We start from the raw sequence: 16,905 nt of genomic DNA, 5'->3' as shown, positions 1-16,905 counted from the left end.
GTTACTGTGTTAGTAAATCAGACACTGTAATAATTTTCCATAGATCCATTGCAAAGAAGATCCATTAATTGATAAATACAGTTAGTTACTGATGCAAAAGATTCATTTGTCTTGAAAGTTTTTCTGTAACTGGAATTTCTAAACAAGTGTAAAAAGAATATGGAATTTCAATTATAATAATTTACATATAATTTCAATACTTTTCAAAGTTCCTTCACATATTGTATCTCATTTCATTCTGATAAAAATACTGATTAAGATTAGTTTTGTTCATTATTGCTAACCTTACTAAACAGATGAAGAAACAGGCCCAGGCAGGTTAAGTGATTCTTCAGTAGATCACTTAGCAATCTAATAAAATACCAGGGTTTATAAGAAACCCACTGCTCATTGCAGCCTTTATAATATGTTATAGAAATTTTAAATGGCAAACTTGAACTCAAAATTTGGTAAAATTAAGTATTAAGTTTTTATAGATAAATAATTTTTTTAAAAATTGTAATTGACATAACAATATTATATTAGTTTCAGGTGTACAAGAGAGTGATTCAGTATTTTTATACATACAAAATGATCACTACAATAGGTCTAGTTACCATCTGTCACTATACAAAGTTATTACAATACTATTGACCATATTCCCTATACTGTACATCATATCCCCATAATGTATTATTTTATAACTGTAAGTTTCTATTTCTTAATTCCTTTCACATTTTTCACCCATCAGCCTGCCCTCCTTACCTCTGGCAACCCCAGTTTGTCTCTGTATCTATGAGTCTGTTTCTGTTTTGTTTTGTTTGTTCATTTGTTTTTTAGATTCCACATATAAATGAAATTGTATGGTATTTGTCTTTTAATGACTTACCTCCCTTACCATAGTAGCCCTCCAGATACATCCATGTTGTCTCTGTCATTTGTATGTCTTGTTTGGAAAAGTGTTCAGGTTCTCTGCCTGTTTTTTAATCAGATCATTTCTTTTTGTTATTGTTATTATTGGGTTGTATGAGTTCTTTATATATTCTGGATATCAACTCCTTAACAAACATATCATTTGCAAGTATGCATATCTTTTTATTTTGTTGGTGGTTTTCTTCACTGTGCAAAAGTTTTTTAGTTTGATGAGTTCAAAGTATTTATCTTTGCTTTTGTCGTCCTTGGCAAAAGAAGATGCATCGGGCAGCCCAGGTGGCTCAGCGGTTTAGCGCTGCCTTCAGCCCAGGGTGTGATCCTGGAGACCCAGGATGGAGTCCCATGTCAGGCTCCCTGCATGGAGCCTGCTTCTCCCTCAGCCTGTGTCTCTGCCTCTCTCTTTCTCTGTGTCTCTCATGAATAAATAGATAAAATTAAAAATAAAAGAGAAGAAGATGCATCTAAAAAATGTTGCTTGGGCTAAAGTCAAAGCAAGTTACATGTGCTTTCTTCTAGTTTTTCATGATTTCAGGTCTTACATGTAAGTCTGTAATCCATGTTGTAATCCATGTATTTTGTACATGGAGTAAGAAAGCTTAATTCTTTTGTGTGTATCTGTCCAGTTTTCCCAACACCATTTATTGAAGAGACTGTCTTTTCCTCATTGTATTTTCTTTCTCCTTTGTTGTAGGTTAATTGACCATAAAAGTATGGGTTTATTTCTGAGCTCTCTATTCTGTCCCATTGATCTGTGTCTCTGTGCTAGTGCCATACTGCTTTGATTACTGAAGCTTTGTAGTATATCTTGAAATCTGGGATTCTAATACCTCCAGCTTTGTTCTTCTTTCTCAAGATCACTTTGGCTATTCAGTCTTTTGTGGTTCCATACAAATTTCAGAATTACTTGTTCTAGGTCTGTGAGTTAAACACATTTTTATAGCCAATTTAAATAATTTTTTTAAATGCATGCTAGGCATTTTCCTGTTTTTATCACATCTTTGAGCTCAGTTCTGCACTCAGTCTACTGTGGGTTTTGGCCCTGGCAGAAGACATACCAAATCATTATTTTGGTAATCAGTATACACAAACATTTGCCTAGATTCAGCCCTTTTTCCTCTAGTTATTGAGTCTTTGGCCATCTCTATTCTTTAGTCTATTTCCTGAGCTCCCACCTTAGTGAACCTTCCAGAACTTAATCCTAATGACTAGGATACACACAACCCTTGCTGTCCTGTCCTCACAGGTCTTGTCATGGCATCTCCATTGCAGTATAGCCTTCAAAAAGTGTTATTTAGAGAATTTAAGAAATAAAAATACTTCATTTTCACAGTCAGTTCAGTTAATAATTAAAAAACAACTAGAGAGGTTTTTTTCCCAAACTCTTTATGAACGAGACATAAATGACCACATAATAAGTTGGAAGCGGATTTTTTCAAAACCAATTTGAAAGGAATGTTCTAAGTTCATATGAAATTAACTCAGTAACCTATATATTCTTTGTTTACATCATTACATGGTGATTGTAGTTTTGTTTCGTTGTTGGTATTGTTTGGTGTCCCTGCACTGATTATAGTTGTTAACAATGAAGATTCTAGAGCATTGGAAGTATTCTCATTCATACAAAATTTAATTGTTCTCTCAATAGCATGTTCATTCAATATTCAATAGTATTCAATTTCAGTAGGATTAAAAGTATTGTAGTTAGATCTGTTGACTAGAAATTCCATTAAATAAGTAACCTTACTCCTAGCATTCCCAGTTAACCATGGCTTTGCAGCATCACTGAGGAGTTAGCAAGCTGAGCTCTAAATTTTACGTGCAGATTGAATATTTCTGTTCCTATAGATCCATGGCCATAAAAGTTTCATATTGGCTCAGCCTGCACAAATTATCACATAGTTACAAATATAAAAAGATCAGTATGGCTAAGATTATCAAGAAGGAGCTTAGAGACACCAGGGTGGCTCAGTCAGTTAAGCCTCTGACTCCTGATCTCAGCTCAGGTCTTGATCTCAGGGTTGTGAGTTCAAGCCCCACAATGGGCTCCATGCTGGGTATGGAGCCTACTTAAAAAAAAAAAAAAAAAAAAAAAGGAAGGGTATTTGGATGACTCAGTCAGTTGAGTGACCAACTGGCTCTTGACTTTGACTTCAGTCATGATGTCCTGGGCTGTGGGATCGAGCTCTGTGTTGGGCTCTGAACTCAGCATGGGGCCTGCTTGAGATTCCTTCTACCCCTATCCTTACTTGTATGCTCTCAGTCTCTCTCTCTCTCTCATAAATAAGTCTTTTTTTTTTTTTTTAAGGAGCTTAGTAGAAGTTCCACGTTTGTTTTTTGCTATGAGAGGAATAAAACAACAATAACTTTAAAACATTCCCTCCCCCCGCTTAAGTAATAGCTGTGATTTCAGCTGTATCTTTAGGTTCTGGGTTCCTCTAGAGTTATCAGGCAATCTTAATAGGCTTAGTACAGAATTATAAAGAACACAGACTTTGGTGCCAACCAGTTGTGGGTTCAAGTCCAATTCTGTCACTATTGTGAATTGTGGGTAAATTATATAACTTTATAGGATTATTATGAAAATTTATTCAATCAGCATTCAGTTTATACTTATTAATTACTCTGTTCTGGGACAATTATCTTGGTCCAGAGGATCTTCTTCAATAAGAAAACAGATAAGATTTCTTCCCCTCACAGAAAGTATAGTCAACCAGGATTCTCTTTAAAAAAATTAAATGTAATAAGATAAACTGTTAGAAAAATTTCTGTCACATAAAAAGCACTTAGTAAATACTAATAGCATCATTATTAATTTTTCCCAACCCATAACACAGACAATTCCCCAGAAAGTATAACAAATTTAGGCAAAATTGGAAGGGAGCCTCCTTTTGCCACAAGAACTCTCACGTACAGCAATAGCCAGGGAGTTGGGCTAGTTATAATCTCTTGAAGCTGTTGTCAGTCAAATATAAAAGCATACAACTATGTATGCAAAAATTTCTTGGACAGGAAACAAAAAGCACTAAATATTATTTTTTAAAAATTAAAAATTAGACACTTCATTAAAAATTAGACATTCATCAAAACTAATATTTTCTGCTTATCAAAAGACACCATTAAGAAAATGAATATCCACAGACAGGGAAATGTCAAAGCATAATTGTATTGCTGGAGAGAATCAGAACTGCCTTGTTTCCTTTTATAAAAAGATGGGACTCCTGGGTGGCTCAGCAGTTTAGCGCCTGCCTTTGGCCCAGGGCGTGATCCTGGAGTCCCGGGATCAAGTTCCACATTGGGCTCCTTTCATGGAGCCTGCTTCTTGCTCTGCCTGTCTCTGCCTCTCTGTGTGTTTCTCATGAATAAATAAATTTTTTAAAAAAGACAATTTGCATGATATGGGGATTACATTCAGCTGTTTACTTAGTGACCTGACAACATAAGGTTTTCTTGTCTAAATCTACAATCAACTTTACATTTTTTTGCCTGAGGAAGTCTTTGGAGTCATGTTAACACCCTTATTTTATAACAGATAGGAAAAATATTAAAGATAGCTTGTTGCTTGTTCATAATCGTCTAACCAGTCTTTTCAGAACTTGACCTAGGTTTCAGGAAGTGATCTTTCCACTACTTGATGTGGACCTCTCTATTACTTTGCTTGATAATCAGTGGAAGATAGTATGTGGGCTTTATTCAGAATATTTGTTTTCTTCTGTCAGCTGGAACTGTTTTCACACTTGTTTATTTTAAAGTTGAAAACATTGCAAGATTATGGTTGGGGGTCCCTTTTGACTGAATTATGAAAATTTTTATTCACTCTAGAGAAGCAAACAATGTCCTTTAGTGTTAATTGGGTTGGGTTTTTAAAAAGATTTTATTTATTTCTTTGAGATGGAGAAGGGAAGGGGTAGAGGGAGAAGGACAAGCAGAGTCCTTGCTGAGTGTGGAGCCCAACCCCAGGCTCCATCTCACAACGCTGAGATGGTGACCTGAGCAAAAATCAAGAGTCAGATGTTCAACCCACTGAACAGCATAGGTACCCTAATTGAGTTATTTAGTTTTCTTTTTTTAAGATTTTATTTATTTATATAAGAGAGAGAGAGAAAGCACCAACAGGGGGAAGAGCAGAGGGAGAGAGAGAAACACACTCCCCACTGAGGAGGGAGCCCAACACAGGGCTTGATCCCAGGACCCCAGGATCATGACCTAAAGGGAAGACAGATACTTCGGTGGCCAACTGAGACACCCAGGGACCCCCCTAATTGAGTTTTGTAAAGGAAAATTTTACAGTAAAAATCGAAGTTATCTTCTTTCAATTTGTTGTGATTTCACAATTGTGTTGATTTATATTTATGTGATTTTTATGTCAACAAAAGCTGTAGCAGCAATAATGACCCATGATTTAGGAGTTTCAGAGCATTGCTTTCTTTTACTAAGTAAATGTCTATACTTTGCCTTTTCAATCATACCGAATTTTTAATGTGCAGTGAGCAGCCTCACTATATGAGGTAAGAAATGGTCATCGAGGGAAAGGAAACCATCCATTCATTTATTCAACAAATACTTACTGAGTTCTTCTCAAAGGCCAGCTATTATGCTAGGGAAATTGGTTGCTTTTTCACTTTTTTTCTGTCTCATCTCAGGTGGAGATCATGATGAGTAGTAAAATTATTTATTTTAGATGTCCCTGTATGACATGCAGATTTAAGACAACATAAACACTTGATGGGCTTGAATTGGAATTAAAAAAGAAATAAATTGGATAAATAATTATCTGACTTTTGATTGTAGTTTTAATTTTGCCCATGAATATTTGGTATTACTTGTAGATAAATTCTATTCAAGGTAGTAATACTAGTTCTTCTCAGAACTAATAGAATTTTTTCACTTATTTATTTTTAGAACTGTCAGATGGTGTAATAAGGTTATTTCTGTAGGAAATTGGGAATTCTGTGGTTATTTCAATTCTGATTATAACCTCCTTAAAGTTGGTGAACACGTGGTCCCTTAGGCTTGAAGTGGCAAGGTGGCAAGGTAATCATAAATTATGCCCCAACACTGGCATTCAAATGGTTTGAAAAGTGTTATTTGACTATGCACCAAAGTAGCATAAGTAAAATCTTGTTTCCTTCCCACCTAAATGTTTAGTTCTTCTGTCTCCTTTAGAGATCAGTGGTATACTACTGCTCCACCAGTGTTCACTCATCCTTGGGGAAACAAAAAAAGAGTGAAGGCCATATTGCCATGATCACCTTTAAGCAGCATTTGAGCCAAGTGTTTCATTGACTTTTTTATGCCTTTATAAATTAGTATTTTCACAATGATAAATTGAACTTAAAAACCCTTTTCTGTCCTGGGTATTTTTTAAATGTAAGAAGTCTTATATTCTTTCTTAGAGCTGTTACATATAGTGTGGTCCATAAAAGAATTTTCTTCAGCAATAAAAAAAACCTGTTTAGTTCAGTGCCCTGATATAAAATCCATGTTCTCTGTAGAATATTAGTCATGGATCCCATTCTAGAATATGTTGCTCTTTATGGGACAGTGTGAAGGCAGAAGGTGTTTCATTTTTGTGTTTTGTTTTTTAAAGATTATTTATTCATGAGAGTCACACAGAGAAGCAGAGACATAGGCAGAGGGAGAAGCAGGCTACCCCAGGGATCCCGATGTGGGACTCGATCCCAGAACCCTGGGGTGATGCCTTGAGCCAAAGGCAGACCCTCAACCACTGACCTACCCAGGTGCTCTTAAAGGCAGAAGTTTTGAAATGAAAAGAAAAATGACACCCAACTCTAATGCTTTAGCAAGAATATTGTGTTTAGTGGCAATGCTTTTTCACATTTTATATTAAGGTATAATTTACATACAGTAAAATGCTCCAATCTTAATATATCATTCAGTCAGTTTTGGTGGATGTCAAGATAGAGAACATTTTTCTCACTCCAGAAAATTTCTGTGCATCCTCTTCCAGTCAACACCCCGCTTTTTCCCCAGTCCCAGCTTCCAAAAGCAATCACTGATCTGATTTCTATGACTATCAGTTAGTCGTCTATTGTGGAATTGCACATAAATGAACATGTATTTTTAGCATTTGGCTTCTTTCACTCAACCTAATATTTTTGAGATTATCCATGTTGATGAGTTCATAATAGTTTCTTTCTATTGCAGATAATACTTTTAAAAATACAGGCAAGAAATCATTAGATCTTCACTGAGTGTTATTATTGACATATGAGTGTTATTAAAGTCAGGGCAGTGGAACTACAGTAAGGATGAAGGAGACAAAAAATCCTCTAATATTAATATTAAATGACAGTACTCCTAACATTCTCATGACTCTCCCACCTTAATTATTGCTGTATGCATCAAGAAGTACTGTTCTAGGAAACTCTATTAACAACAAAGCTGGAACTGTATTGGTTCCTTCCCTTTGTATTTGCTCTTTGACCTCAAAAAGCAAATGTGAAAAATAATTTCAGATGAGGAGATACTTCTTATGATATGACCATAATGAATACGTGCTAGAATGAATATTTTCATTGTTCATCGATATGGTGATGGCTTGGTAGCTTTTATGCTCTGTTAAAATTGTATAACATAGACCTTATGAGCTCAGTTTTATTTTTTTATGAGCTCAGTTTTATTATTACAAACTCACTTTGATCCATAATTTATACAAACAAGAGAGTAGATACAATAAAACCAACATCCAGATTGCATTTTTGGTTTGTTTGGTGTTTGTTTGTTTGTTTGTTTGTTTTTGAAAGTTCTCATTGAATTTATCTTAAAATTGCCATTTTAAGCAAATTCATTGGCATTTGGGAGCAGAAATAAATTTAAGTGAAAATTCCACTGTGACCTTAGGGACTCAAGTTACCAACAGATCTAAAGGGTGAATTGTTACTGCCTGCTGTTGTCTTTTTCTTTTTCTTTTTTAAGATTTTATTTATTTATTCATGAGACAGAGAGAGAGACAGAGACAGGCAGAGGGAGAAGCAGCCTCCCTGCGGGAATCCTGATGCAGGGCTCGATCCCAGGACCCTGGGATTATGCCCTGAGCCAAAGGCAGACGCTTAACCACTGAGTCACCCAAGTGTACCGGCTGTTGTCATTTTCAAGAGAAAATGACAGAAATCATTTTCAAGATTTTCTGACCGAAAAGGAGTCTGAATTTTAACATAACTACATAAAACTGAAGACTGAGCTGGCCCTCTGCTAGTCCATCCCAATACATACTATCTCCATCTTTAAGATTCTTAAATAAGAAGAACCACAAAGAGATCCCAGGACATTAACTCACACACCCAAAAGCACACACAACAAGCACTTTCCTAACTTGATGGAATGTTAGCATGTCATTTTCAGTGCTTATACAACTATTCAGCAAGGAGATAAATAACCATAAAGTACAATAGTGTTTATATCAGTCCTGTGAAAAAGGCACTTGAATAAGTTTTGCCAGTTTTGCCAGATTACTGAGAAAATATTAATAAAGTTTCAGATTACCCCATTCTGTGAATCCCTCTCAATCACTGATTTTCTCATTTCTTTCTACGTTCTGTTAAATACACCTTCCTTCTCCCCTCTCATACTTATTTTTCTCTTCTAAATTATTTTACCACATTCATATTTCATTCTGATAATTCCAAAAAATGTTGAAATGATACTTCCCTTTAACACAAGCTGCTTTAGTGTAGAATTTGGCTTACATCTACTCATAAGTCGTAGTTCACATAAAAAAAAAAAAGTAGTTACATCTGAATCTTCAAGAAAATCTCATTAGTATAATTTAACCTATATGGAGGACTTGCAGTGCTATCATACCATGCCTCAAGAATCTATGTTCCAACTGTAAAGATGATTAACTACTTTTGAGCAGTATGCATGAATTCTCTCAGCAGTTCGTTGTCATTTTAGTTGTAGTAATTAATTTTAATTAACTGCCAATAATGTTTGTTGCCCTGTGGAAAAATGAGAATATGGCCCTTCTTTCCATTTGAGTATGAGTAATGATATCAATTTAATGTTAGAAGGGTAAAGAGGTCTTCAGTTGTGAAATAAAGAATTATAAACCTGATTTCCCAAGGAGTACACTCTGCTTGAAGGGTTTTGAGAAGCCCTAGCTTAGCAGAAATTAAAGCTGATAGTAAATCATCTTTCCTCCTCCCACATATTTAGGGTTCTGGCTAATAAAAATTAGATTTTTCTCAAGAAACTCTTAAGAAAGTCTCAAGTACACAGTCTAACCTTATACCTAAAGGAGCTGGAAATAGAACAGCAAATAAACCTTAAATCCAGCAGGAGAGGAGCAATAATAAAGATTAGAGCAGAAATCAATGATATAGAAATCAAAAAAAGAAAAAGCAGTAGAACCGATCAGCAAAACTAGGAGCTGGTACTTTGAAAGAATTAATAAGATCTGGGGATCCCGGGGTGGCTCAGCAATTTAGTGCCTGCCTTCAGCCCAGGACATGATCCTGGAGTCCTGGGATCGAGTCCCACATCAGGCTCCCTGCATGGAACCTGCTTCTCCCTCTGTCTGTGTCTCTGCCTCTCTCTCTCTCTCTCTCTCTCATGAATAAATAAATAAAATCTTTTTTTAAAAAAAGAATAAGATCAATAAACCCATAGCCTGGCTTATCAAAAAGAAAAGAGAAAGGACCCAAATAAAAATCAGACTTGGCTTCCTAATTTTGGAATTAGTATTTTTTGTTGTTGCTTCTCAGTCAAAATGTTCAAATTCATAGTCCTGTTTTTATTAACACATGTAGTAATTTAGAGATTCAAACTTAATATCATAGCCTTTTATTTTTATAAGAAATAATTTTACCTCCTCTCTTTGAAGTTGAAAATTGGATCATGATTGTACTTAAGACTTCTTTAGGGGATATGTTCATGTAAAGTAGCAGGAGTAGGAGAAAACTCACTCTTAATTTTGCTGATAATATGAATTATTGTCAGCAAAGTAATATCTACACTACATTAACATAATTCAAGTATGTTTATTGAGATTTAAAAGGTTTTACTTTTAATGGAGTAATGGTGGTTTTTTAAAAAAAACTTAATATTCACAGTTGTTTAGGAGTTCAAAAACATCAAACTTTTCAAGTTTCACTATCCCTTTTTTAAAAAATAAAATATCCTTTGAATACAGTGTAGATTCTCATTTTACCAGAAGAGGAACCAGTCAGCACAACATACAATTTTGGAGCTGGAAAAGACTTTCAATATCATCTAGCTTAAACTTGACATTAACCTAGTTCACTAAAATCACTACCTTCTCAAGGATCTTAGCTTTCCTGCACTAATTTCCAGAAAATTAAAGGACCTCTAGTCCCCAATTCCTTTTGCTGTACATGTCTGTCTTTTCCGTCCCTTCTGATATTCTCTGTATTCATACTAATGGTTACAGCTTGAGGATTTTCTTGATTCTTTATGCCTGAATTAGCTTAAGAATAATCTATTGTGTGCAGAAACATAACTTTTTAATTTAAATGCTTGGCCAAAGGAAAGGTGAATAATGCACAGTTTTAGGAGGAGTTGTAGTAATAATTGAGTCACTGGTACTCTAGAGGACACATATCAAATGGTTTTTTGCCATCCAGACTTAAGAGTGAGTAATACAACCCTACTATGTAAGAAGAGTAATACCACTTATGTTATTAGAGAAGCAAGAGTGGGTAAGCACAGCTTTTCACTTGGAAGTTGAGGGTGAGGGGCAGTATGTTAAGATTTTTGTTTTATTTTCTCAATCCTATTTCTCATTCATTAAATCAGCAGATATTTGTTTAGAATACAGTGTGAGCTAAACATTCTGATAGGTCTGGGTATACAGCAGACAAGATCCAGTCTTTGGCCTCAAGGAGCATGTGGTGTAGATACATAGCAGAGGGCAATGCTGGATAAAACTGCCTACAGAACAGAGAAGATATATAGGATCCCTGAAAACTATTCTTATAGTTCCACCACCACACAAGCCATTTACTAACTTTGCCCACCCCATAGAATGAGAAATAACTATTACAATTAGTTGTGTGGCATTTTGGAAATGAAAAGTGCTATAAAAGAGCTAAATAATAGAAAACAAGATTAAATTACGTGGTAGGAATGGTTCTTATAGATACGTCCAGTATTTATGTCATCACTATAGGATTGCTAAAAGGAAGGAAAAGCTAACTTAGGTAAGTGCAATTGGCTAGGTTTTGCAAAGATGAGAAAATATCTGTGTGTATCGGCAAGAGAGATTATGCAATCTTATATTACTTTGAGTAATACAGGAACTAAATATAGTTGGAATATCACATCTAGTATCGAGTTTCCACATGCCTACAGCTTCTATTAAGGATCTTCTGCATTTCAGTGTTTATTTGAAGTATTTCTTTAACAGTTTTTAAGCACTGCCACTACCCAAGACTTATCCACCAACAAGCAATTATATTTTCATATTCAGAAACTATAAGAAGATTCGTTAAATTACACAGAATGAATACTTAACCTTTCTGTGACTGATCTATCAGTATATTGGGTTTAACAGAGTTGTTATCAGTGATTCATCATGCCCGATTCTTTCTGATCTTACTTATGTTTTTAAAGTTTGTTAATTCTCTCAGAGGACTAGGATACCAATTTACATCCCATTCTACATCCTCGGAAGATGAAGAATTTATCGAATTGGGCATTTCTTTCGCATGCTTTTATATGGTCACATTCTTATACCAAAGATTGAAATTTTCAAACTGTAGGGAAAAGAAGGGGTTCTTTTTTGATACTCATTCAATGTTCTTTGACTATGAACTAACCTTAATTTTATTATTTTGCATTTTTATGTTTTTGCCAGAATTTTCACTTGCATTAAATGAGGCACTGCACCACAACGTTTAGCCTGTGGCATAACAGAAAGCAGGTGGCCTGTCATTGAGAATCATGATCTTACATTCTGTTTTTTCCTGAACAATATAATTTTTTTGGTCTCAGTTTATAATGACATATCTCTGTAGTTTAACTTCACATTCAAACAATAAAAATATTAAAAATTTAACCTCATGCATGCCACTTACTTTTTAAGAAATATATTCCTATAATTATTATCTGGTGGAGAGATCTTATTTTTTACTGTCTTGCCCTGATTTAACAAATTTAATGGTATGAAGAATTTCCATACAGTTGTTTATTATTTTATTTGTTCCATATATTAGTGCTTTGGTCTCTAATGTCCTTTTATCTTTATTGTATTATCTCTATACATTTCCACTTAGAATAAAGAGATAGAAGCATGAAAATTAATAATCCATGCCTCAGACTTTTTTGCCATGCTTAATAAGAATGAGCAATTAAGGCTAGTAACCTCAGTGCTTAATACTGTTTTCAAAACTCAGTTATTCCATATATTGTCACTTCAGTGATCAAAGAGTAAGTATAACATGTAATCAGATTAAAACAGGATAACTAAACCAGTATTTAAAAAAAAAAAAGCTATGGTGTTCTGTGCATTGCATGGCAGAGTAGTACTAAAATTTGCCTAAATTCTCATGATGTTTTCGGATATTATGGGAACGCTTTGGCTACCCTTCAGTTTGAATCCTCATAATGACAAAGGTTCTAACAGTTATTTTTTAAAACCACACTATAACTGTTTTTAGAAAGTTATAACTCATCTTCCTGGTTATATTTGTGATAAGTTTGTGAAACTGTACCATACTACTATGAAAAAGGTAAAACTTTATGTGTACTTAGATTTTGAAAAGTAGCATCATATACATTTAAAAAGATTTTTTGGTAACTTGTGGCACTTTGGTAAAGGAATGTGCAATTATAAAGGTTTATGCCATTTTATTATTTTTTTTAATCACCAAGAATTACTCTTACTAAGCTTTAGATTGAAAACCAAACCCAATTTTAAGACTGGCACTTTTTCCTACCACTAGTTCCTGTTTCTATAATTATATGGAACCTTTAATTTAAACCATTCTTTGCAATGAGTTTTAAGTTTCCTCCTCCATCCTAACTTCAAAGGCCCTTAATTTAAGGAACATTTTATATTAATCCAGTGATAGTTAGATAAGCATGTTAGGTATCATGGACATTTAATCTGATGCCTGGCCTTAGTAATCTTCTGATAAAAATAGCTAAACTCCTGAAAAAGAATACTTGAACATTTTAATTAGTTTTTATTGGTTATAACCAGTTTAATAAGTTGATGTCCATATAGTCATAATTTATCTTAAAATCTGGGACTGCCAACATAACTAACTACACAGCATTACTTAAAATACCCTCATATATTCCAAAGAGAAATGACAAGAAAAAATAAAATTCTGTATGATTATGGCTATTGTATACACTTCTGGTAGGTTTCCAGTATTTTACTGGGATACACCCATGGGTGGTAGAAGCAAACTGAAAACAAATATAAATGCTTTAACATTGGATGTTGGCATCAGTATAGATTATGCATAAGCTATTGCAATAAAAAATACTCGTTGTGCCTGTATTTGAAGAATTTATCTTAGATTTTCTCTGGCCTTTTTCACTTAAGGCTGTACAATCATTTAAACATAGAGACAACAGAATATATGAATGAATGAATGAATGAATGAATGAATGAATGAATGAAATGATGGCCTTGTTTGCCATGAAATAATATTCTGTTGAATTTTTTGAGAGGCATTGGCTGTTGTATATTATGACATAAACTAGATTGTTCACAAGCTGCATGTGAGTCTTATGTACAAATCACAGCATTAGGAAATTATACATCTTTCTTTTTCCTCATAAATTGAATTCAGAATTTACAATTCAAATTTATAATTTTAAGCTGCTGATTATTCCAAGTACCTAATGTGGATTAAAAGATTAAATGAAACAAGACCTATGAAAGAATGCTAATTAATAGCATAACCCTATATACTATCACACTTCTGATAATGTTAAGTTTCTTATAAAGCCTTAAAATATTTTAGTGAAAAATTAATTACCTAGAAATGAAGGCACTTTATTACCTTGAACTAGCTATTTGTCTGTATAGAAATTGTCTAAAATCCCATAAAATATTCTTTATCCTTTTATAAATTTATCCTATTTATGTGTTTTTCTAAAGCTTCTTATTATATAATAGAATAATTCAAACTATTTTAACTTAATAGAAAATTGTGTTACATGATAGAACCAATGAACAATTCAGAAATAAAACTCTAGAGTAACAAAAGTGTGTGTCATAACAGCAAAACCATTAGTCTAAGTTAGTCTATAATTATTTGAGGTTAAAGTGTAAAATTTGAAGACTTTTTCATTGAACAATTTTTAGACAGCCTTTATTTTTTAAATCTTATTTTTAATTGGTACTACCTTTTGTTGAAATGTTGTTCAAATACAAGGGCAATCCAAAGTGTTAGGCCAGCCTGTCATAACTCAGTTTTCTTTAGTTGAGTCTTTTTTACCGTAACCCTAAAACATTAAGAAGCCAGTTTTGTTTCTTCTATGTTCAAGTCAGCCCGGCCTGGTAAATTATCAAATTTAAATCAGTAATGTGGATGTGCTGCTGTGTATAGCTGTGCCCTCTTCAGAAAATCAATAGTTGATTTATACAAGAGATTTGATTCAGAAAAAAAGGCATAGGATAATTTTTTTCAAAAGTTAAATTTTTTCTGAAGTTCAACATTACATCTTTCTGACATTTATAAAACATAAACTAACTTTTATCCAAGAATATTTTTTAACAGAAGAATATTTCACAGCAAACAAACTTTGTTTTCTTTTTTATTTGGGGGCAGTTCACTTAAGAAGAAAATATTGGTCTATAATTTCACTAATCTTTAATTCTTTCTCTGTGGTGGCCATTTTTCTATCACTAGTTTTAAATGTTTTACTAAATGTAAGTGCTGCTTCACAGACGCAGTTAACATTACATAGTACTGACAGGAGTCAAGTTTATTAGCAGTTTACTCTTATCAACGAGAAACTAAAAAAAAATTCCATGTCAGTTCTTTGGTTTGTATCTTGCTATCTTTTTTAAATAAGATATATTAACCCAAAGGTGTGTTAATGTCATGGCATGAACAATCTTAAATGTAGATCTATTGAGTATTTTGTGATGCTGAGTAACAGACTTTTCTCAAATCTCTGTGATGCTAAATATTTTCCTTAGGAGGTTTTGTTTAATGTTAGATTGTTGTTCTGAAAGATGTTGGTCCTAGTGGGATTTTTTTTAAAACTGGGAAAACAAATAAGCGCATGTATTACAAGTATAGAAATGGTGAATTGTAAACTTACCGTATAATAATGATTCTATTTTCAAAAATGTTTTGCTGTTAAATATATACAACATAAAATTGCTGCCATACTGTAATTGAGTACTTTTTCTTAAATGACCCTGTTATCACTATTCCAGAATTAGAAGTTGGGCAGATACATGATTGATTCATGTGTCTGCATAGATGCTTCAAGGTATATTCTTCTCTTGGTGAGTAAAAATATATTTTCCTTGGCATCAATGCATTGAGATCTGAATATACCTGTATCTATCCATTCTTATTGCACATTTCTTATACAGTATCTTTTAACATGCCAAAATTGGTCTACACACAACTTAAAATTGAGGGTTTGTTACATGCTTTCTAACAGAAAGGTTTTCAATGATATTCATTATGGGTTTGTACTGTGAAAATAGTGAAACTCCCTTTAAAATTGCATATATGCTAAATTTAAATTAATATTTTTTCTTTAGCTCAAATTGCCCTAAATCCAGAGAGACTATCAACCCTTTTCACTGTTGTCAAATCCAGCATAAGGAACAGCCCTAGGACACTCCAAACACAGTTGAGGAATAAGGAATAAGTCTCTTATGTTACACTTCAGAATAAAGGCATTGTGTGAAAGAAATGAACCGAAGTTCATCGTGAATGCAAGGCTTCTGTACTTGACATTCCTCCACCGAAGGGAAGACAAGTGTCAACAGCATTGGCATCATTTTCAAACTGATCTTAAGTGGAGTATCTTCCACCACACTGGAGTACTTCTTGACTCTTACAGGGTTTGGGGTTTTGTTTTTTTTGTTTTGTTTTGTTTTGTTTTGTTTTAATTTTGTTTTGTTTTAATTCGCATCAAGCCTTTGCGTTTTCAAAAAACCATTTGTCAGCACTGAGGTAGAGAGACATAGATTTGAAAATACTTTCTTAAGAGATCATGTAACTATATAACTCAATTTAAAAAGAGGAGGAGGGATAGTTTCAACCCACTGCCTCTCACAAGAAACATGTTTTTAAATCTGTAACTGTTTTAGTGTTAACAGGGTACAAAGTGTTTTTTTGTCCTGTATTGTACTAAAGGTTCTCATTGATTGGTGATTGTATTGTACTGTATGAAAACAAATCATTAATTGCCTTGTATTGTTTATAATAGGCCATACCACGTACTACTTCAGTTTTTATGTTCCAAGTTTTCCAGTGATGCATGTTAACAGTTAGGTCCGAAAATTCTGTGGTGCTAATTATTCCATATCCAATGGTGCTTTTGTGGATGCTAACTGCACACATGCTGAACAAAGCTTGAAGTATCAAACTTTTCCTCCCTTCCTCTGTTTATATAAAGTAAAATGAAATAACTTGAATTTGTCTCAAAGTATCACTGACAATCTAATAAACTGGTTTATATGTGTGATTAATTTGGATTCTTAATTATTTTTCAGAAAGCAGATTAGCTCTACTGGGCCCTCTTATCAAACAAAAGTTGATTTTTACCATGTGTTTATTTTGTTAGTTCATTGGTGCCCCCAAATTTGTGGTATCTTTGGGAATTTAAATCCACTTGGCCTAGCTTCTATAATCAAGTTTATGTTAAATCTACAAAAACTGGCTAGACCTACCAGACAGGGAAATGAGTATGTTGAGAAAACTAAACATGTGACATTACAGTGCCTTTGTCTATTTCAGTATTTTACTAATAACATTTTATTATCTACTTGAACCATGAGATGACATTTGCATGGAAACAAGTATGCCT

The 16,905-nt window shown here is 33.8% G+C and overlaps 1 protein-coding gene across 3 annotated transcripts in view; it reads left to right on the top strand.

Moving 5' to 3' along the window:
• Positions 1-16,567, top strand: part of PURG (purine rich element binding protein G) — a 37,392-nt gene extending 20,825 nt beyond the window's left edge. For all 3 annotated transcript variants that reach the window (XR_013352888.1, XM_077849078.1, XM_077849076.1), the window contains one exon: positions 15,632-16,567. Coding sequence is in view for 2 of the 3 variants with exons in the window: in XM_077849076.1 (XP_077705202.1) it covers positions 15,632-15,741 (110 nt within the window). In the remaining variant the exon portion in view is untranslated. The remainder of the gene's footprint in view (positions 1-15,631) is intronic.
• The last annotated feature ends 338 nt before the right edge of the window (positions 16,568-16,905 follow it).

This window comes from Canis aureus, chromosome 15, assembly GCF_053574225.1.
Source record: "Canis aureus isolate CA01 chromosome 15, VMU_Caureus_v.1.0, whole genome shotgun sequence".
NCBI classification, from domain to species: Eukaryota; Metazoa; Chordata; class Mammalia; order Carnivora; family Canidae; genus Canis; species Canis aureus.
This window is presented reverse-complemented; position numbering and strand designations above follow the sequence as displayed.